General features: G+C 39.4%; 1 protein-coding gene across 6 annotated transcripts in view; it reads left to right on the plus strand.

The window, feature by feature from the left end:
* The window catches only part of LOC124787697, a 142,325-nt gene extending 122,949 nt beyond the window's left edge, over nucleotides 1-19,376 (plus strand). For all 6 annotated transcript variants that reach the window (XM_047254527.1, XM_047254532.1, XM_047254529.1 and 3 more), the window contains 2 exons: nucleotides 782-1,075; nucleotides 18,127-19,376. In XM_047254527.1, coding sequence (XP_047110483.1) covers nucleotides 782-1,075; nucleotides 18,127-18,545 — 713 coding nt within the window. In that variant the 3' untranslated portion in view covers nucleotides 18,546-19,376. The remainder of the gene's footprint in view (nucleotides 1-781; nucleotides 1,076-18,126) is intronic.
* Nucleotides 19,377-24,450: the final 5,074 nt, after the last annotated feature.

The raw sequence follows: 24,450 nt of genomic DNA on the forward strand, positions 1-24,450 counted from the left end.
TAAAGGTAGCTTAAGATATCTTTAGTGCCCCCTCCTTGAGGTTTCTCTGTATCCGCCACTGATGTCCTCTCCATACAATCATAATCACAAGGCAGAGTTAACACTGAAACAATATGGCTACACTAAAGTCATCATAATACTTTTTGTATTGCACACGATATTGAAAGTGAAAGTTGATAGTGACAAGAAACAAGTGAATCTTCACCAGAAGTCACACTTTCTTCTGACTTCTATCAAAACAGTTACTCCTCTCAGCCACCAAGCTGAGTAGAGCTTAGCAGGAGCAGGAGACAAAGCACTAGCATCACAAACTGTTCCGACATGTGCAGATTCAGATCTGCTGAGTAGAGCACCCGGGACTCAAGAAAGTAAATCATGTAACATTTGTAAACACTGGTTGAAGACACACACACTGTCAGCATCATTTTATACCCATTACTTCAGTTTTTTCTGCGCAAATGATGTTTCATAAAGCATAAGTAACAGTATGTTATAGATATGTTAACAAAACAAATAATTTGACAGGAGCCATAAAAAAAAAATGTCGAAAAAACGTTAATTCTGGGAACACAAAAGTGAAGTTGTGGTGTATCTGCATTTGCATATAAATTTACTCAAGTTATTCAGGTCAAAATAAAAACGTGGATCTTTCTGAGCCTAACCCAGTGTTGTAAAAAAGATTAAAGGCAAAATATTTGTTCACGTGTTTGTTTCCATAGACAGGTCATGTTATTTAGTTAATAAGAAACATAAAATATTACGAGGTAATAAATTTTTACAGGTGAAGTGCAGCTGCATAGATCATGTAGACGTGGAAACGTAAATGCTGTGCACAGAATTTTAGAAGTGCCAGGTGTAGATGTCAATATTTGTGATAATGCGGGTTGGACACCACTACATGAAGCAGTTCACTACAGCCACACAGCTTGTGTGCAAGCACTATTAAATTTTATACCATCTCCTGGGAGCCCATACGTTTATACAGCAGCACGAGCAGATTGTGGAACAACACCGTTGATTAGTGCAGCAATTGCTGGAGATGCGGACATGTGTCATCTGCTGTTACAGCACACAGGTTGGTGAAAAACATTATCTCCTTTTTTTTTTTTGCCACTTTTTGTGTCTTTTGTGCTCAAGTTCTGAAATATATTGTTAATTTTTGGTAGAAATGTTGTACATTACAAGACTAATGAGAGTGTACTTTTCATCCCATGAATAAGTCAGGGTAAATGAAATTTTTCCAGGCCTTGAATTGAATCTAGATTTCCTGCATATGGTGAGCAGTCACCTTAATCACCATCATCAGAGCATGTCTCCATATCTGATACAAAAGTTTGTCAATCACATGGTCTCCCTCAGGGTATGCGGAACAGCACCACTGTAATAATAGATCTGATTGAGTACTGTGGCTTCTCTATGATAGAACTATATGAAGTTCAGAGAAATGAAATGAAAAGAGTCAATGGGAATGAAATGAAGATGCAATAAAATGACATATCAGTGAAAACTATTCAAAAATGGTGAACTGGCAGTATAGTGAGTATTGCCTTAAGCTGTTGCGCATGAATTGTGACATAGTGGTTAGTGTCACTGACTGGCATTGCTAGTTCAAACATGATCATCAGAGATTACTTGTTTTTAGTATTTATCATTTCTGGAAGGTTCTCAAAATTTCTTTTGTTTGTAATGTTTGTATAAATAGCAGCACCCTCTTTACAGTAGTGCAGTTCTGTTCTGGCTGTATGTTGGTGCTCGTAACATGGTGGAGATGCTGGGTAGTTCAAGACTGTGACTATGAAATAGACTTTAAAATACTGTAAAGTTGCTAAAAAAATATTCAATGTTTATTATGAATTTCTTTATTGTTTCTTCATTGACAATAAACAGTAAAGAAATTTACAAAAGAAAACCTGTGAATATTTTTGAGCGGCCTTACAGCATTTTCAAAGTATATTTCATAATTACTGTGATGATAATTGCATTCCCCTTTAAGGATTTTCTATCTGTTTTAGCTTAGATATACTTTAAAACGTATACATCACCTTGACCCCAGTTAGGCAATGTAAGAGCCGTCGTCTACACTGACGGGAACTAGAACATAAGTAGTTCATCATTTCAAGGTCCGTGAATTGAGTATACCAATTGATTCCATAACAAGAAGAAATCAGCTGCACATCAGTGTTTTCCAGAGATACTGGTCAGAATTTGACAAAATAGCTGAAAGTATTCAACCGTGTCTCCAAATGAAATAGGTCGGATGACATGATGTGTTTGGTAAATGCCAAACGAGAACCCAGAATGCAACCAATGCAGGTACAACCATATCCTCTGCCAAGAGCAATGCATGACAGAATAACAGACATTTATAAATTTCGAAGACAGAGGACAACACACCGGTGTGTTTTCGCTGTGGATGCACTGGGGCACATTGTATGCTAATGATGAGAAAGAAAATGAGTTTCTGACGACGACGACGACTACTACACTGACAGGTGTCAACATTATAATGGCTCTGTTCACGGCAGTCAAGTAGAGGTGATTATAGTTGATTTATGTGACGAAGCCCATCTCCGTGCCCTGGACGAGGTCGCTCCCCAACGTGCTGTAACCATTCCTTGTCAAAGAGGTACCAGCTGCTTGCCTAGCCACCGAGTTAAGAAAACTAAGCGAGATGACCTTCTGTGGAGGTGAAGCTGCCATAGAAGGAAATCCTGTATGGACAACAGTTACCAGGATGTAAAGAAATCCTCTTGATGTCATTATTGATGGCCAACCAGTTCAGACAATAGTTGACTACGGGCTTCTTTGCAATAATGTTGAATGCTTAGCATCTTCAGCTAAGAAATGACTATGTTTCTTGATATGAAAGTTAATGTGCTGAAATTCCCAAATGGGGAAATACTTCCAGCCAACAGCAACATGTATTGCAAGAATAACTATCTACAGCAGAATGCAGCTGTTCAAATTGATCATTTTATCAGAATGTAATCATGTTATTCTTGGCTGGGACGTCTTGAAGGCATCACAAGCAGTTGTATGCCCGGTTTCACCAAGCTTCATCTAAATGAGCTAGACAAATGTCAACTCTGTGGTTTCTTTATTTCTGACATATCATCAAAATCTATAGCATTTCATCATCACTAGTCAGAATGAATTGACAATGCATTTATTTTGACAAACTCTGTTTGAAATAGTTGCACAGTAGGTCGTGAAAGTCCTGTATCGTGTACTAACTGGTACTATTGAGCCCCCCCCCTCCCCCCCTTCCATCCCCCCCCTCCCCCCAGTGAACAAATGATGATTACTATGTACATAGTGGAAGTTTGGTAAAGCTGTTCAGTCTCTTCTAGTACTATTTTGTATTTACTTTTAAAAATACACCATAATAACACAAAGAAAATGGAAAATACTATTGCAACAAAGAAGAGGGGATCCAAATTTTCTGGTGGTGAGAAAAGTTCATTTATAGGACCCATTTCCAAAATGAGAGAAGTAACTGAAAACAAGAAAACGGACAGCACAACATTGTGTGTAAAAGACAAAGCATAGGAAGTGGTTGCAAACTGTTTCAATTAAAATTAATTTGTAAAGAAAAGAATGGTGAAGCAACTAAAAATGCTTTGAGAATTTCAAATGAATGGCAAAACAAAAAAGGAGCCAAGATGAGGCGAACATGTTTAAGACAGGAGGTGGCATTGCTACATCTCCATAACAGAACAAGACATCTTTGGAACTGCTGCAGATAATCAGAGCTCAGTTGGATCCACTTCCCAGCAGTGTTGATTGTGATGCTTCTTATGCAACATGTGCATCTGATAATCATCAGAAATTACTCACTGCGTTTTCCGCACTCAGGATAGCTCAATCTTAATTTTAGAGGAATCTGTCCTAGATATGCAGACAGAAATAGATATACCAGTACATCCAGAACAAAAACAACTACTGACCACCACTTCCGAACATCCATTGTCAACAAGAGGCTATCGACAGCAAGAAATAGACCTTCCTTGAAAAAAATAAAGCAGAAGCTCCAAGAGCCCATGAGTAAATACAGGAACTGTCAGAAGTGAGAAGAAATCTGTTTAATCAAGAACTATATTTACTTTTTGTAAAGCAGAAAGAAGAATGTGAACTGCTACAGATGCAAAAGGAAACAAAAAGAATGAAGCAAGAAAATCAAAAACTGAAGGCATCCATGTTGCAACCAAAGCTTTTGAATTACACGTATAAAAAGTGAATTTCTGTATTCAAAGGCCATAATAGTAGCCACTGTAATAATCAACAATGTTGTTACTGATGTATTTAATCCCAATTATAGAGCCAGGAATCTCCTTTTTCAAACTTCATACCATTATTTCTTAGCATTTCTGGTATTAATGTGAGCTCTGTTGTAATTTTCTTCTCCTTGATTTCTTGGATTTAAGAATAACGTTAGAAGGAGTGGCGGAAGCCTTTATCCATTTTCATCAATTAGTATCCTGCTTCAACTCTTTCTGTTTCAAATAACATTCTAATTTCTGAGTTGTCAAAAGTAAAACTCTCATGAACTGACCCTGGGCAACAAGCTACTATATTCCTGACTAGTTGAGTAATCAGGTCTTCTGCTGGTTGTTAGCATCGTTCTTGCATGATATTTCGATGATATGACTTGCTGTCTTGTTAGGTGCTCCCTGAAACAGGTCCTTGGGTGTATTGGGTTCAGAATAGTGCCAGGCACTCCATCTGCAGTCCAGAGGTGGATCTGGTTGTTGTCTCTTGCTGCTGGTGTTCCGATTGCCATCTGCACGCAGCTTGTCCATCCTCTGGTGTCACACCCATCATCTGATGTTCCCTTTTCGAGCCGCACCACATGAGGCATTCCGTTCATGGTTTGTACCCATCAGGACGGGTCTATTTGTCCTCCCTTGCCACTGGTGTTCAGTACGCCTTCTGCACCCGCTTGACCATGCTTCAGGTCCATGCCAGATGTTCTGCCTGCTGAATGCTGCCGCCTCGGCTGTTGTTCGATTGTCTTGAGTGTTGGGTGTGAAGTATATGCCTGTTGGGGCAGGCATTTGGTGTTGTACTTCTCATCAGGCACTCCAGGCGTTCTCTCTCCTCTGTGGGAACAGTTAGGTGTTTAGTCTGATATCTGCTTCTGTTGGGCCTGTAAGGTGAACTGTGCATTTCCAGTCTGTAATGCTGATGTTTTGTCCAAGTGATGTTTCCACAATCTCCACTCACATTTCTATTTCTCATGGAATCTCGATGTTACCTAAGTTGTGTTTGCAGAAAATTAAGTGTTGGATTTCAGGTGGTGCTCACCTGGTATCCAGTGTCATGGTTGATGAAATTCTCTGTGGCTGACTTTGAGATCAAAATATCCTTTTATGGCACTCTCCCATTATCTCGCGAGTCTGTGTCACAATCTTGGTGTCATCATAGGTCATCGAGTGACGGAGTTCTGAGCAGTTTTCTTTACACTGATGTTAACCATCTGGTTCTCCAGCTGGTGGATGATGTCCCACACTGGCATGGCTTCTGCAGCACCAGGTCATCCTTTACATCCTGAATGGAATAGAGTTCCAAGCGCTCAGTTCTTCTGTGCCGGATGGTGACAACTATTGGCTTGTAAATACGTCAGTGTGAGTAGGTTTGTGGTACGTACTATGCCCAAAGATGCCAAACTGACCATAATGTCAGAGTATGTGATGTGTAGCTGCCTAAAACATTATAAGAAGTCTTCAGAGTTCTGAATGTGGTGTACTCATGTATGCACTTGGGATGAAAGCATCTTCATCAGGTAGGTAACTGTGGGATAGGTAGCTGCACCATTGTTGCTAACAATCAGTCGCAGAGGTATCCTGTCCTTCTGAACTATGGGCAGCCTATAAAGTCTGGGTGACACTGCTGCTTTTGACTGCAGCTCCTTTACGATCTTTTCAGGAAGGCCCATCTCCATCAGATCATCTCTGGTCTTTTTTGTCCACTTTGCCCGTGGGGTCGCTCCCTACTGGTCTAAATGCTGGATCTTCCAGAAGTTGTCACACCGGTCTGTCATAGTCTGCCTCCTGTAGGATGACTGTGGAGTTCCCCTTCTACAATGCTGTCATCCTGCTGGAGTTGCGTGAGTACCAGCCTTTCATTGCCCAAGATGTTGCATTTGGGATATTGGTCCTAGTGAGTGCTCTCTAGGTCTCTCGTCGGACTTCTTCGGCCACTCTATAAGGAAATATGTTGGCTACTTGCTTGACTGCACTGATGATGGAAAGCATGTTTCTGGGGGTCACTGCAAAGTTTAGACTCCTGTTGAGTACTTTTAAGTTGGTCTTGTTGAATTGATTGCCACTCAGGTTGACCACCATGCGAGTATCCCCATTCTAATGCAACTTGTTGAGGTGGTCAAATTTGCCTCTTTGGCAGGCCATGGAACTGGAGAAAGATGCTCTAATACCATTCATGGATGTACTAGTCGAGAGGGAGGCACCATTGGGCATATTATGTACAGCAAACCAACTCACGCTGACTTACTGACAAGGCAGTAGTTGTGACCATCCGGCAAGAAGAACAGAGTGCTCAGAACTTTAGTTCATGTTGCATAGACCCTTTCAGATCCCAACAGTCTGGCGGCAAAAGTAGAATATGTACGATCAGTGTTCTGCAAAAAATGGATACTCGTCCAGAGCTATTCAGAAGGCGTTTTGCCTGGCCAGTCTGCCAGAGGGTCCAGAAGATGAACAAGAAGAGACAAAGAACATGGCATTTCTGCCATATGCTGGACCGATCTCTGCCAGAATCAGCAGAATCTTCTTGAAACATATCAAAAGCATATTCTGCCAACTCACTAAAATTTGGGCACTGATGGGGAGTGTACTGGATGACCTGGGGCTGTGGAAGGTGTATATTTACAACAAAACATGCCAGTGTGGTACGTCATACATTGGCCAGACCACCAAGATGGTGAACATCAGCTGTAAAGAGCTCCAGAGGCATACCAGACTTAATGCAACCAAATCAACAATAGCGGAGCACTGTCTAGAACTTGGTCATTTGATGGCACCAAAATTGTACCTGTCACAACATGACAGCAGTCAGCATTTAGAACGCCTGGCATGGTGCAGACACATGAAACAGAGCATCAGACGATGGGAACAATACCAGAGGACAGCCAAGCTGGGTGTGGGAAGCTGTCAGGAGCACCAGTGGCAAGAGAGGACAACCAGAACTGCCCCTGACACAGTGTGGACGGACAAAGAACATGGCTTCTGCTCCAGGCATAAATACTGCACTCGACCCACTCAAGGACCAGTCTCAGGGAGCACCTGAAGAATACAGTGAGTCATGCCATCAAAATATCGTCCACTGCAGACAATGCAGGGAGGAAGCTAGTATTGAACTGCCAATTGGATGTGCACGTGACTGAGAAACACTGTCAGCAAGATTTAGCTGTTCTGCCCTGTTTTCGGATGCTTACAAATCCAGAGCAGAGAAAGACAGACCGTGAGGACCATGGTAAAACACTATCTATACTAGGAATCATCCACCAATTAGCCAGTGTTCATATAGGGTGTCACCGGCTGAATGACAGATAATCTGGATGGAAGTGCAGGATGACGACATTGAACCTTACCTGTGGTCCTAGTGAAGAAGAAATATGGAACATGGCATAACGTATCTTTGTTGACTACCAATGACTGAACAAAAGCATGAAAACAGGTGTCTACCAGAGCTACCCATTGATGCTAACCTAGACTGCTTGAAAGGAATAAAGAATTTCTCAACTACGGACATCCAAACTGGCTTCTGGCAAATCAAGGTTAACTATGCTCAAAAACAAAAGACTGCCTTCGTAATTTCTCTATGGGTTCAGAGCACTCCAGCTACCTTTGAATGTATGATGGACATACTGCTTCAATACCTTAAATGAAAGACATGTCTTTGCTATCTGGGTGACACTGTCATTTTTTTAAAAGACAGTTGAAGGACATCCAAGCTGCCTGACAACCGTGTTAAAGTATGTTCTGACTGCGGGCCTCCACCTGAACCCGAAAAATTGCCATCCAATAGAAATCTTTGGGCACCTGCTGAATGAAAATGGAGTCCATCTCGATCCAGAGACAACAAGAGCAGTCACACATTGTATGCCTTCCCGGCGTATTCGTTATTTGGAAATTTTCTCAGAACGCGATTGTATTATCAGTGATTAATAATGGACTTTTGTATCAAGACATGCCCCTTGCTACGACTTCTATAGGAAGAGGCCAGTTTTTCCTGGAATGAGGTCCTTGGGGAGGTGTTAACAGCATCTATGGTCCTAGTGTAGTATGACAAGTACACAGAGACATAACTTCGCACCTATGTTAGCAGTTACAGCATAGGTGCAGTTCTAGTGCACATTGATGAAGATGATGGGCTTATGCTTCCAGAGTACTCTTTAAGTCCAAGATGAGAAAGGGTATCTTGCTGTTGTATGGGTCATAAAAAAAGTTCCAGATGTATTTATTTGGCAAACCTTTCACCATTGTGCCAGACCACATTGTTTATGCTGGCTGACTAGAATGAAGGATTTGAAGGGTTGACTGGTGAGTTGTGCACTAATGTTTTGAGAAGTATGAAGTCACAGTGGTATACAAATGTGAGGGTGCTGATTGACTTTAAGCAAATCCTTTGGCAACAATCCTTTGAATGAAACAGTTGTCACTGTGTTAAATGACATTGCACTGGTGAAAACCATAGAAGACCTGAAGGAGGAGGATCTGATTAAAGGAGAATGCCAACCAATAAACTGAACATTGTATAAAAGGAACTATTATCCAATGGGCTGGAAGTGGTTGCTTGTCATCCCAGCTCATCTATGGCTAGCTATCATGAAGTATTTCTACAACACTCCTACATCTTGTCACCTGGGATTTCTGAAGAGACTAGGCATAGTGTGAGACAGGTATCACTGGCCAGGTTTCTACCAAACCATTAGACACAATGTGAGCCACTGTAAGGAATTCCAGTGACAGAACTGACACTGCCACAATTACCTTCTGGGTGTCTGGTACATGCAGCACCACCATGCAACTGATTTGGGATCTACCCTTGGAAGGTTCCCAAAGTCAAGTGATGGATAACAGTCTACACTGACTACCTCACCCATTATGCTGTCGCCAAACCTGTGCCAACTGCTAAAGCTCTGGAAATTGCAAAGTTCTTTGTAGAAGACTCCATTTTGAAACATGGAGCACCCCATGTGACGATCTCTGACTGTGGTTCAGGCTCATTCATATGATCTTCATGATCTGGATGCTAGGCCAAGACGCGCTATCCTCATTCCTCCACAATCTTGAGACCTTCTCTCCAATCCCTTTCACCTGGTCCTCTGTAGCCAAATGTGCCATTTTCCTGGACGTTGACCACCATCTCTCTAATGGCTCTATACATATGTGTCCATATCAAGCTTACTAACCACCAACAGTACATTTTCTTTGACAGCTGCACCCCATCCAAAAAAAAATTAAAAAAGAAAGAAAATGCTCCTTTTTAGACTGGCCACCTGTGGATGACATATCTGCAGTGACAAAAATTCCATTCCCCAATATGCTGAAGATTGCACAACAGAATTCACAGATGGCCATCATCCCCCAAACCCAGTCTGTGAATAGGTTTCCCGCACCATATTATCACACACCCTTAATCCTCACAACACACACTAGAATCAGTGTGGCAGGTGGATTGGGGTAGGGGTTGTCGGGTGGGAGGGATAGAAGGAAAAGAGGTGAGAAGGAGGAGGAGGGTTTAGGGAGGGGTAATTTAAGGGATAGAGGGTTAGTTGGTAGCTCGGGGAGGGTGTCAAGAGCTTGCCAACAGTTTTGTATGTAGTAGCTGATATCAATCCAGAAGTGAGAAGAAGAGAAAAAAGCAGTAATTTGGAAGGCATTGCAAATAATATGATCCAGTTTTCACTATAGTGAATAATATGGGATTTTTTTACAAGAAAGAAAGAAAAAATACCCTTGTGGGAGTGAAAGTTTTTTGGATTATACTATGTCCTGAATTGAATCCTTCTTTGCTAAGATCCATATGTGATTCCTAGTCCAGCCCACTGTTTTAATCTGGCCATTTTCTTCATTACAATGTAGAGGACTGCAAGTAGCTCTGTTATACAGCACCAATAACATTAACTGATATCCGTACACTTGATTTTAAATGCCCCCATAATCAAAAGCTGCGAGATTGGATATTGTTAAGGCCATTACTATGGGAGAGAGTATTACTGACACAGTTACTGCCATGTCCATTATGATAGTTGTTGGAGATGATGTGTTGTGTACAGGCACTTGCCTGTCCTGCGGACATGAAGTATTGCCATCTTTCTTAAAGACATCGCATAGTGACAGAGCACATCAGTTTGCAGAAATTCACAGTAGTACAGTTAAAAGAAACTGGACCATAAACAGTGTTGTGGGAAATATGTACTATACTGTTGGGGCGGGTTGATTCAAAGATTTGCACTATTGCTTGTTGGAACTGGACCATCATATTTAAAAGTGAGTCTTTTGTATCTGCCACTAAGTGAAAACTATGTCTTGCCGGACCACATGATGTTTAGTAGGCAGTCCCTGTTATTTTTCTATCTGTTGAAAACCAAATATGGAAATTCTTTGAGGTCTTGCATAAGTTTCAGTTCCTGTACATGTTTAATCTTGTCAGGGTAATTTTTGAGGATCATCTTAAGTGATCGTAAAACAGTGTTATTTGTAATGTGAATTAATCTTCAGATTTTGTACACGTGTTCAGCGTGTGCAGATGCTGCTAATCTTGTGTCAGCGTCATATTATATTTTTGCACATCTTCAGTAGTTTGCTTTGGTCTTCCAGTTCTTTCAAGTGCTTTCAAACAGTGTACCATCTTAAATATTTTCATCATTGTTTTCAATAAGAATAAGTAGTAGCCTCTTTCCGCATATATCATCTGATACAAATGGAAACTCCTGGATAGAAAAATACATGAAGCGAGAGGCAACCAACCACCTACCTAAACAGGAATGGTGTGTGGCACACAGAAACACTTACTAGAAAACAGTTAGCACTACCTTTTGAGCTCTTTCTGATGAGAGTAATCCCACAGGTGTGTACTCTTACTAAAGAAAGAACAATAGCTCAGAAGCTAGTGCTAACTGTTTCTATTACATGTTTGTGTGTGGCAAGCACCACTCCTCTACAGGTAAGTGTTTGCCTTTCCCTTATTTTATATAATATCTGATTCTGTATGACAAGAGAACACATCCGCAGCTGTATATTTAAGGGCTGATAAATATCTTCTGGAAAAACTTTTATCATCTTGTAAAGGTGTGGTGGATCACTAGAACTTATTCATTATCACTGAAAGTCTGATAGATCATATAGAGGCAGTCCCTTTTCTTTTATATATGTAAAAAAAATAACCATAGCATTTTGTGCATTCCTGTGAACAATACTTTGTTGCTGGTAACATTTTGACTCATTGATTCTAGATTTCTCTGATGCTTTTGAACCACCCAGTATTTCAGTGGAGCAAGTTGGTTTTTGAATAAGCAATTTTTCTGGGTATGACTCCTAGGAGGCCATTTGAAAGAAATTAAAGGTCTTCTTGAGGATTCCCCAATCATCCACTTCTAGAAAGTGTTTGCTTGAGGCAAGTGTTATTTGCTACAACTTATTGTTCAGCTCTGTGTAAGGTACATATATAATCTAATATCAGTGCTACAGCTTCTGCTACTTCTACTTCTACTTCCTACTTTACAAAAAATGTGCTTTGGCTGTTTACTAACAAAGAGAACAGGACTGTTTAAATGAAGCGTAGTTGTTGTGTCAGGGAAGTAGAATGTCAGTTTTCTTCAGCCTATTACGAGTATTACAAAAGATTAATATTCCATCCTTGATAAATCTGGATTATTAAATTTAGGCTTGTTAGACATTTTTCAAATTAAAGTATAAGTAATCAATTAGTCTTTATTTATATGTCCACAGTGAAATTGAATGCTGCCTGGTGGTGTTCTGGGTGCATGGCACAAAGATATAAGTTGTGCAGTGATGAATGGGGACTCTCTCTAGCAATAATTACAGGTCACAAATTGGGGGGGGGGGGGGGGGGGGAGAGATACACCGATATCAGTGGCTTGAGTAAGGATAGATTATTATGGCCCAAGGAAAACCATCTCGGAAATGGTAAAACTGTTCTGCTGCTACTGTCGTAAGCATCTATAGAAGGTAGTTAAAGTACTGTGAAACCATGAGTATGCAACAAGGTGTTGAAGATCCACACCTCATCACAGAATGAGGTGGTCAGAGGCTTGCTCACTCTCTAAAGCAGAGTAGGTGGTGATAAATGGCAGAGTACAATGCTGGTGCAGGCAGAAATGTTGAGCAACACACTATTTAGTACACATTATTGAATATGGGGCTCTACAGTAGGCAACCCCAAATGTTCCCAGTCCCATGTTGGCTGAACATCATCATCAATTTCGATTGCAATAGGCACAGGATAATCAGTATTAGACTATGGATCAATGAAAATATGTTGCCTGGTTGGATGAATCACATTCTTTGCTACACCAAGTTGATGGTCATTTCTGGATACACTGCCATTGAGGCAAAGAGCTGTACTAAACTTGTACCATGCCATGGATGCATGCCATTGGAAGCAGTACAATGCCATGAGGAACATCCACCTAGGCTTCCATGAGACCTTTTCGGGTAAAATCTAATGTAAAGACTTAGAATATTTCTCAGCAGCAGACACTAAACAAGCAATTCTATTTGGAGATTAAGAAAAGAGACTGCACAGAAGTTTGTCACAGAAATGTCTCACATTGTGGACTTTCGACAAGTGGTTGCTGCACTGTGACAATGCTCCTACGCACACAGCTGTGTGTTCACCAGATTTAGCTCCCTTGGACTTCTTCCTTTTACATAGGATGAAAAGGGACTGGAAAGCAAAGAATTTTACTGATGTCGACGATGTAAAAAGTTATGTCACAGTGATGCTTACTAAAATATTCTGGGCCATTATGCCATGGTTGAATGAAGTTCGTATATCTTTGAAGATCCAATGCACATCCTGACTTGCTACCAACTGAAGTGAAATTCCAGTTCTGCATGCTCCTGCATAAGGCGTGTGTCACGTATTTTGAATACTCAACACAATTGGCCATTGTCAGTTGCTGTAACCCATAGTGGAAGATTGGTATACATCATCTTCAGCACTGTAATCTAGATATTATTCAGGTCTACACCCTCTCCTTTCCAATTAAAATTATTGGGTTGTTTAGCAATTTCTGCGGCCCTACCTGTATAGTTGTCCAGCTTATTCACTTCTGCCTGCCAGTACCTCAGTTTTATGAAAAATGAACCCCATGCTGCAGTGCATGTTCTGCAGCAGCTAATCCATCTGGTTCTCTCCTTGTACAGTTTTCCTTGTGTTCTTCTTCTTGTTTTATGGCCATTCTTGGTAGCACCTATGTACACATCCCCACAGCTACACAGAATCTTACAAATTCTAGTGTTTTCCAGTGGTTTACATATGCCTGTGGCCAACATTGTATTCCTGTATTTTTTAGGCTGTTTTGTAGATTACAGCAATGTTCCATTTGGCAAGATCTTTCCTATGCCATCAGTGACATCTTTAATGGGCATTAATAAAACCTTGAATTTCACAGAAGCCTGTACATTGCTATGATATTTTCATGGTTTTCTTAACATTTCACGTGTGTAACACAACCAATCACATGTGTACTTTTATTTTTTTTCTGTGGCAGTACCTTACTGTTCTTGCAGTTGTAGGCAAATGTGACATTCAGGCAGTACAGCTGGCAGCCTTTTGCCCTCACACTTGAAAGCTGGCAACAGCAGCATACAGAATGTAGATCTGGAGAGTAATGCTTATCTGTGAAGGCCTGAGTTCAGCTTACTGGGCAAGGATTTGCTCATTATTATAAATGTGCTGTCCACTGGTGGCTAGATTGTATGAGACAGAGCTTCTAGTCTTGCTAAATTTGTTAGGGACCTACTCTTCTAGTCTTGCTAAATTTGTGAGGGACCTACTCTTCTTTTCCTGAACCCTACAGTGAAAGCCCTTCTTGCCACCAACTTCTCTGACCAAAATTCAATGTTCCTCACCCATATCATACCTCTGTCCAACTGTAACCCTCCCTATCTTCCACCCTGTTAACTCCTGGCCACCTTTCTGCAATTTCTTATATCCAATCTCGCCTTGTCCTCTTTTTGTGTGTCCTTTACCAATAAGACAAACCTCACAATGGAGGAAAGAACAGTCACCCACATCTCTAAGATAGCCTGTGATTTGATCATCCTTCCTGCAAAAGCTCCAGCACTGTCATGATGAACCACCGTGATTATCTGACGGAAGGTATCCACCAGTTGCTTGCCTCTTTCAGCTACAATACCTCAGCATCATGGGTAAGGACGTGCTCGTTATTACAGATGTTCTGTCCACTGGTGCCAAGACTGTGGGGGACAGACAAAGTCCAGCATAACCTCCAGTCATTACTCAAACCCTTTGTTCCATCTCAGACTGTCTCCCCCAAATCCATCTCGCATCTTACCCTAGTTACATCTTGCACATGCACATGCTTCCTAAAACCCGTAAACCTAAGCATCCTGGGTGCCATATTGTTGCTGGTTACTAAGCTCACATGATAAAGAATCTCAGTTGATGATGACTAACAGCTTCTACCCATTGGCTCCGTCCTAGCTTCCCATATAAAACACACAAACTATTTATTTCATTACCTATCAACCACCTCTATCCTTAAACATTGGATATCCACTTGGCACTCTCCTATGCCACCTTGTTCATGATGAGTCGTAATGAGGAAACCTTCTTAGCCACCCAAGGTCCTAAACCCCTTGTCTGGGTCAGAGTACTCAGAGATACTTTCATGATATGGACTCACTGGAAGACATCCACACCCCTCATTCTTCCACTAACTCCTGTCAACTTAACTTAGTCCTCCTCAATCCAATTCGCTGCCATCTTGTATACTGACATATGTCACTCTGATATTTCCATTAAAAACCTCTGTCCACATCAAGTCCACCAACCATTGGCAGCACCACTGTTTTGAAAGCTACCATATCCTCTACAGTAAAACGGCTTTTGCAGCAGTCTGGTCACCCATGTACAGCACGTATTCCTAGCCCAGTATGCTGAAGGTCATACTAAGTTCTTCACAGGCAGACACAGTCCACAAACAAATTGCCCATGTCGTATCTACACATATTAGTCCTCCAATCACCCTCACGAACCAGCTGCAACACACCTCCTCTATTAAGCAATATCACCCCGAACTCCTGGAAACTTTCACAAAATTCACATTTGACGGTGCAGTCATTTGGCTATAAGTGTTGCAACAGCTGTATGTGATACAGTTTCTGCAGAATCTTGCACACAGTTGGCTGCCTTGCATTACGTGGATTTCTTTGGGCTAGGAAGGAATACATATTGGACGCTCTCAACTGTTTCCTCCGTGACAGGTGGTCACTCAGAGCTTTTCCTTACAGAGGCAGCCAGTACCTTTGAACTATTGATAACATCACAGAATGTATTGGTGAGTTGGTGGCTGTATGTTGTACTGTGTTCGGAATCCATGCTACACATTAGTGATGGATTCTGTCTTCTCATATTGCAACATGCAAAATGCTTTCTGTTTATTAGTCGCCATTTTGTGAACTGTTACCACTCTGCCACCTGATGAATCAAAAAGGAATGATATAAACAAAACTTTAAAGTGTACTCTTTCGAATGGATATTAGTACAAATGGGAGGCATTAAGTATTTGAGGCTATAAGATGTCAAAACCCAATAAATCATTTGTTAACCCCTCTGTATATTCAAGGAGCTGAAATTGTTATTATCTCTCAGGTTTTCTCAGCGTGACTCACTGAGTGCTATTATTATTGTTGTTGTTGTGTGCTGTTACTTATACTCTAACCAGACAGTGAATACACATAGCAGCACAACTTGCACCACTTGAAGAAGCCGACTAGGTTGGTCATCAAAATATTGTGCATAAAATGGAAACAATATCTCAGTTGAACTCCTGGAAACTGCTGAAACAGTTACCTCTGCTGACAGTGAAAGTATTATAATCAAGCCTAATTGAGAAACTTCAACACTTGTAACAGTAAAGTTTTCTTGAAAATTAACAACTAGTTTTCTGCAGATGGACTGTCACTGAAGTTGGATGAAAGACACTGCATGTAGTTAGTTATACACTGAGGTGACAAAAGTCATGTGATACCTCCCAGTATTGTGTCAGACCATCTTTTGCCTGGCCTAGTGCAGGAGCTCTATGCGGCATGGACTCAACAAGTCATTGGAAGCCCCCTGCAGAAATATTGAGCCAGGCTGCCTCTATAGCCATGCATAATTGCGAAGGTGTTGCCAGTGCAGGATGTTGTGCATGAACTGATCTCTTGATTATGTGCCATAAATGTTTGATGGGATTCATATCAGGTGATCTGGGTGGTCAAATAATGTGCTTGAGTTGTCCAGAATGTTCTTCAAACCAATTATGGACAGTTGTGGCCAAGTGACATGACATTGTTGTTTGGGAACGTCAAGTCCATGAATGGCTGCAAATGGTCGCCAAGTAGCTGAACATAACCATTCCCAGTTAATGATCTGTCCAGATGGACCAGAGAACCCAGTTTATTCCAAGTAAATACAGCCCACACCATTATGAAGCCACCACAAGCTTGCACAGTGCTTTGTTGACAACTTGAATCCATGGCTTCTTGGGGTGTCACCACACTCAAACCCTACCATCAGCTCTTAATTAAAATTGGTAATTACTGACCAGGCACAGTTTTCTAGTCATTTAGGGTCCAACTGATATGGCCACAAGCCCAGCAGAGGCACTGCAGGTGATTTTGTGCTGTTAGCAAAGACACTCTAGTGGGTCATGTGCTGCCATAGCCCATTAATGCCATATTTCACTGCTCTGTCATAATAGATACATTCATTGTATGCCCCACTTTAAATTTTGCTGTTATTTCATGTAGTTTTGCTTTTCTGTTGACACTGACAATTCTACACAAATGTTGCTGCTCTCGGTCATTAATTGAAGACCATTGGCCACTGTGTTGTCCATGGTGAAAGGTAGTGCCTGAAATTTGGTATTCTCGGCACACTCTTGTCATTGTGGGTCTGAGTATATTAAATTCCGTAATGTCCCAAGCGCCTACCTCCAACTACTGTTGTGCGTTCAGTGTCTGTTAATTCTCGTTGTGCGACCATAATGATGTCAGAAACCTTTTCACGTGGATCACCTGAGTACAAATAACAGCTCAGCTGAAGCACTGCCATTTTACACTTTGTATGTACGATACTACCACCATTTGTATATGTGCATATCACGTATTCCATGACTGTTGTCACCTCAGTCTATGCTGCGCTGTGCCTAATCAAATCATCCTAAATAATGCCTCAGGATAAAGCAATAAATGGAACAAAATATTTAAATTCTGATGTGTTTATATTGATAATAATGTGATCTGGAAGCCACATGTTACGCACTTTCTTACACATGTGAATTCTGCAACTATGTCACCATGGATAACAGCAAAATTTGGAAACGAAAATGTCAAAAATATGATTTACTTCTCTTATTTTCATTTCACCAATGCCTCATTGCATCATTTTGGTTGCACATGATCAGCCTGGAAGAAAATGTTTACTCTTTTATGAATTTTGTTCATAATAACCATACAGCAGTTGGAAAGTAACTGTAACATTCATAAACACTATACTGGAAGGGGCAGTGACTATTGCAATCCACCACTGCACCTCATTCTCATTTCACTTAATAGCAAAGAGATTACACTGTGCAACATATGAATAACTAATTAACTAACTGTAGTGCAGCAAATGTTTTTTTTTTTTTTTTTTTTTTAAATATAAAGTCTGACACTGATTGATTGTTGTTTGTGAACCATACTATTGCTGTTTATAAGATCTGTATGTAATAATTTAGTACCTAATTCCACATGATGCAGTCTGTGGAGTACAGTGTGTCAATGCAGACATCACACTATCTTTTTGAATCATTCTTCATGCTGATGAATATATTGCTAATTTGTGTTGGGCATGTTGTTGCAGGCATTGTGCTACTTGAAGATGTTCTGGAAGGTAATGATATAAAACCACAACTAAAGGAGCACATACCTGAAGAAATACAATCACTGCTAAAGACAGCAAAACTGAAATATGAAAATATCATAGAAAGACATTTGGGAGTATCATTATCAGTCGAGATATGGACTCGCCTGCATCCTCTGCTTTTACCTCTTGTCTGCAGTCACATGGCCACATATCATGTGCCACTTGTAAGAAGTCAATTTGGGCAAGCGCGGTGTGGTGCAGTGCAGGCATCTTCTACTCATGTTGAGTACCCAACTATACGACAAATCATGAGAACTCTCCGAAGCTTTGAAAAAATGAGAAAGGTTATAAACCATCTTTGTAAGTGGCATGAAATTCCAATTTCAGCTGTACATAATTTTCAGAGCTACTTTTAAAAAAAGTATTAAGAAATTGGAGGCATATTAGTTCCTTTGTTGTTAGTGAATTTGTGACTGCTTGTTGGTGTATTGTAAGACTGATGGTGTAATTCATTCCTTAAAATGTGTTTATGTCTATGACATCTCTGACTAGCTTCACAATAGTACTGTCTTTTAAATGTATCTTCTCTGATGGTTTCTTGAATTTTATTTGTAACTTGGAGGACAAAACACCTTTTCGGTGCAAATATTGGTATCATCACTTGTTCCCCGTAAGTCATAAATGTAGTGTCTCGTGATCACAACCAAAGCTCAATATGTAATTAGAGCAATGATCTTTTCTACTCAGTATTCTTATTTTTGGTTTGGAGCTTTTCAGGGGAACCTTCTATTATTGTTTCCAAAGTGAGTAGTCATCCAAGACCAAAGTTGCATTATTATTTTTATAAGTAATATTTACTTGCTATACTCAGAAGCATACTTTAATTGTATGAAAATGTAACACTAGTAATTGTAAGAATCCTATTTTAAGTGATAAAACTGTTTTGAAACTGATGTTGTCATCCCAGTTTAATTATTTTGATTACATCAGCTATTTTAGTTGCTAATGTGATGATACTTTTTGTTTGTTTTAGCTTGTATTTGATACAGCCACATTTCCTTTTTTGCAGACTAGGGATTTCTATTTTTTTAAATAAATATATTATTTAATAATATCCTTGACATTCACTCCCACCTCAAAATAGACCATAAAGTGCTTTGTGTAACTGCCTTGTCATCACGTGGAATGTTTGTGGACATAGATGCAGAGTGCAGAATGTCTGAAAATTAAATGGTAAATTTCCTTGACTATTCAAAATATATTATAATTTAAGATTGCAGATTTTGTAACTAATCAATGTTTCAGATTCTTTATAGAACATAAAAGCTATTACAGAGCCATTGATTTAAAAATACTCAAACAATGGAAAATCCAGGGTGGAATGTAAAAATATTATGAGAAGGAAAGTTGTTACCATATAGCGGAGATGTTGAGTCGCAGATAGGCACAGCAAAAAGATTTTGACACTGGAATCTTTCGTCAACAATAGACACATATGCGCGCGCGCGCACACACACACACACACACACACACACACACACACACACACACACTGGCAGTGTGGTTCCAGTTGCCAGAGAGTGCAGTCGTTTGTGTGTGTGTGTGTGTGTGTGTGTGTGTGTGTGTGTGTGTGTGTGTGTGTGTGTCTATTGTTGAAGAAGTCCATCGACCGAAAGCTTTAAATGTGAAAGTCTTTTTGTTGTGCCTACCTGCCTATCTGCGACTCAGCATCTCCGCTATATGGTGAGTAGCAACTTTACTTCTCATAATATTGCTACCAAAATACTCGGTATTTTCAGTTGTTGTTATTTCATCACAAAACCAATGTCCAAACATAGGTCACAAAAAGTTTTCACAGGCACAAGCAGCCGTAATTACCTCTTCAGTGACTAAAAAGTGGTAAATGGGGATTGGAAAAAGAAAATAATCCAGGAGGGGATGGTGGTAGGGGGGAGTGGGTGGGGAATCACAACAGACCATTGTTGTTCGGAGCAAATAAGACTGTAGCCTATAGACATAAAGCATTTGCAAAAAAATTAATAGCCTGTCAGAAAAAGCATTCACATGCACAATCAAGGAGCTGATACTGGTGTGTTTGCCGGTTAGTTTGTAGCCCTTCTCCCTTTCCCTCCCCAATCACTATCATCCAGCTATTCCTCCAAGTGTTTTAAGGGTAACCTCAAAACTTTGATATTGACAGTACTGCCGCTTAATTGATTCAGCAGCCTTCTCTGCCTCCTCCATACTAAACAGGTGCCTCTGCTCATTTATAGGTTAGTGTTGAAATAATAAGTGAGTCATATTGAGGTCAACTTTTCCATTGTTGCAATGCATTAAGTTCATAAGAGCTGTTTGTCATGAACAAGTTAGTTGTATGTGTAACTAAAGTATATATCATTTAGCTGTCATAAATTAAAAATGAATTTGCAGTACTCTCTAAACTATTATGCAGCAGTAAAGCAGCAACCAAATTAGTTTTTGCAAATTCTACACTAGTAGGAGTAGAGGAAGAGATATGTACACTAGGGAAAGATCGTCTTCATGTGCCTTTGTCCCAGATCAGCGCAGGATCAGCATGGTTATCTACAGATTTGACATGGTTAAGTTGAGGGGTGGTTAGATGCCTTTTTCACCACTCAGTCACCCCAGGACGGAATGTGCGTACACCGTCTGCTTGTGGTGTTGTTCATGTAAAAATGAGCAAAGTTTTCTATATGTTTATGTCTCGTGTAACTAAGACAGGACTTGCCTACCAGCTCAGTATTCACTGAGGGACATGTGGGAAACTGCCTTAACACCACGTCTAGGCTGGCCTGCACACTGGATCTTGTCATGAAACTACCAGGCGGGTTTGATCCGGGGTCAGCGCACCTCCTTATCCCATCCCAGGGCATAGCTACCTGGCCAGGTAAACTAAGGAAAGTCGAATTATTCAAATGATTAAGGCATTTGTGGTTGTTGAGAGACTATTATGAAAAAACTTTTTATTCTCTTTATTGTTTCTTCTTCACACTTACCTTTTTACTTTTGCCTGAATTAGAAAGAAATATGACTGAACTGAAGGAGGTCAAGAACTAATGGATTAATAATTAACCTCTTTCTTATATCACAAGGTGGGAGAGGAGGAGGAGGAGGATATTCAATGGTTGCAGCAATGAAAGTTGGAATGCATTACAGCATCATTTAAGGTGGTAAACCACTTCATTTCAAAACTTTATTCATCTAAGACAATGTCAAATAAATGATATAAAAATGTTCACAGAACACATTTAATGTACTTCTGAACCTTGTTTTCTGAACTGATAAGTCACTTTAGAAACAACAGAATTTTCAAAATATAAAATGCTATCCAGTACATAGCAGAAAAATTCTTTGTCATAATAGTTTGGTTCAAAGCTAAGAGTTGAATGTACTTATACAATAAGAATTGTGTGAACATCACAACACAGCTCAAATAAGCAAGAGCCACTCATGAACTCTAATAATAATTATTCAAATGGCTCAACCAATATTTGATCATAGTGTAAAATTATAATTGAGATCTAAATTACCGTACATTGGAAGACAAAAGATTATTGTACAAGTTTAGTCCTTTCATCAAATTAATACACTTTGAAAGATGTCATGTGTATAACCAACTAAATAATTTTTTTGAAATGAGCTGAACTTTCACCACATTCTAATATCACAAAATGAAACAAAGGAACACCGCAAATGACAACAGCACAATATAATATGACACTTTTTTAACCATCAGAATTCATAGAGCTTTCTCAAAGTTTTTTTTACACTCATATAAACACTGTAATGATACTACTGAAATGATTGGAATTGTTCATGAGCTTCCCATATTTAAGTGCTGTGAGTTGCAATATAATTCCAGTGTACGTAAGAAAATACTGAACTTGTCAAGATTGAGACACACACATTGGCTTACTTCCATGATTCACTCAAAAAAAAATTTGAATCTAATCAGTTTAGCTGCCAGCTACGGCACATATTGTGTCTTGACTAGTGAATAGCACAACTACTGATTACAAAGTAATTATCATACACATCTCCAGAAATTAAGTAAATGGTACATTTGTATTTACAAACAATGACTGTTTCTTATGTAATCACAATAACACTGATCTCTCTAAAACTGTTATGAATTTAATCAAAACTTATTTCATTCTCAATAGAAATACATTTTAAGCTTAACCCCAACATTTCCAAAAACCACACAAAAATAAGTCACTTTTTAAAGGTTCATATGATTCACTTTTTATATGTTTATTTTAATGCAGTTTTAACGTCAGAGCTGGACTATTTTTAACAATGTTGCACCACGTTTATGTACAGTCTATGAACAAAGGCTGCTTCAGATCTTGACTGCAACATTAGCCTTCCAATTTTTTCTCTGTAACAGAAGCACAGAAAACTGTAAGTACAATATGAATTTTATATGTAAGAATCACAATTTGTAGTATCGTCTTCAGTGCACAAAATGTTGCAGTGAAATATACACTGAAGTACATTCATAAAATGGCTGCATATAAGAACAATGTTGTGTGTCCCAACTTGTGAACATTAGGAGAAACAATACAAAGAACCAGTACAAATTAAAAAAATGTATTACAACCAACTATTTTAAAAATTACTAAAAATTCATTAGAACGCCATTGATGTACCTTTACTGTTTATAAAACACTGTCTACCTCTTAAGGAAATCATACAGTAAATGGGAAATACACGATAAGTTCTTGAGAATCTATCTATGGAGGAGAGGAAGAGAGGCAAGTGGAGCAACTGTTGCTTTAAGCAATTAGTGCTGTGATTTGGTTGACCATTATTTATTTTCTTCAATAATTGTAGCTGTGGCTGCAGATCAGTGTATTTGGGAGTCTCTGTACTTCACTACTTAGCACTCCTTCAAGTCAGAAGTGTGTATGCTGTTACACATGCCAACATATTAATTAGCTACAGGTGGATGGTTACTTTTTCTGTACCCTGAAATTTTGTTGGTTGGTTGAGAATTGGGAAAAAATGATTTCTTGCCAGCTAAAGAAACATGAAAATGAAAGCTTGACAAATAATCAGATGTATTTATTTGTGTGTTCATGATTGTGGTGCAAGGAGGGAGTGATACAAATAAATATCTCATGGTTCAGTGTTTGCTTCGGAATGAGGTTCTGCAATAGTTAACATCCTGGATTGACAAAGAGGAATAACAATGTTAAAATCACCTTCTGGCAATGATAACATTGTTTCTTGAAGTCCACAGCCTATTTCTTTTCCAAGCCTTGGCCAACTGAGGTTGATGCCTATGAAGTAAATATCTTTTCATGGTGTGCCCTAGCCAACGAAATGGATAAAGCATTGTTTTGCACTTCAGACCTTGTTTCAGTTAAAGACCTAAGTGCTACTTGTGTCAAAAGCGTAGTAATATCCATATCAGTTATATATGTAGGGAAGTAAACTCGTCACAATGACCATTAATAAAATTTCATTTACAAATAAGAGTACTTAATAAATCACTCCTCAAAGATCATCATCCCTTACGCTACTTTTACCCTTCAAAGTAGAAGAAACCTTGTCCTTGATCGAGACAAAACATTTTGTGATCTATTCAGTATATATTACAATTATAAAATGTAAAGCAGACAAGCAGAGCTTTAACATCTTCCTTTTGTTTCTCAGCTCAAAATATATTCTCATTAATTGTAGTAATATATAACAATGCTTTTATTCAAATTATCAGTTGTGCTCACATGTCTGTTAATTTTTATTTTGTTTCTAGACTTATCAACTTGTAATTCAATGCAGGTCTAGTTTGAAACATTTTTCCAAACACACAATGTATTATTTTACACCCCCATCCCACCTCAGACTGTTGGCTTTTCTTGATAACACCTTTAAAAATAAATCTCACATTTAGTGGTTGTGGAAATCTGTTGTTTTCAGTACTAATGATAGTACACCCTGTAAGCAAATTTTGGTCTCGGGCAAACCAAGCGGTTGCTTATAGCACTTTGGCGTTAAATTGGACCCCACTTCAGCCTTAAATTAGCCCTGCTTATATGAAATATATTATGTAGAGTAAAACTGAACACTGATGATAACAGAAAGGTAAATGACCTGTCCACATATCATGTAATATGGTAAAGAATTTCTTATATTGTTAAGCATAAATGGATGTCCCTTTTAAAAATGAAGGTGTAGGGACAAGTGTTATCTACAATTAATTGTACATTTCAATGTTATGAAAAGGTTAGTTGCTACTCACCATATAGCAGAGATGCTGAATTGCAGAGCCACAACAAAAAGACTGTCAGAAAG

Source organism: Schistocerca piceifrons, chromosome 3, assembly GCF_021461385.2.
Source record: "Schistocerca piceifrons isolate TAMUIC-IGC-003096 chromosome 3, iqSchPice1.1, whole genome shotgun sequence".
NCBI lineage: Eukaryota > Metazoa > Arthropoda > Insecta > Orthoptera > Acrididae > Schistocerca > Schistocerca piceifrons.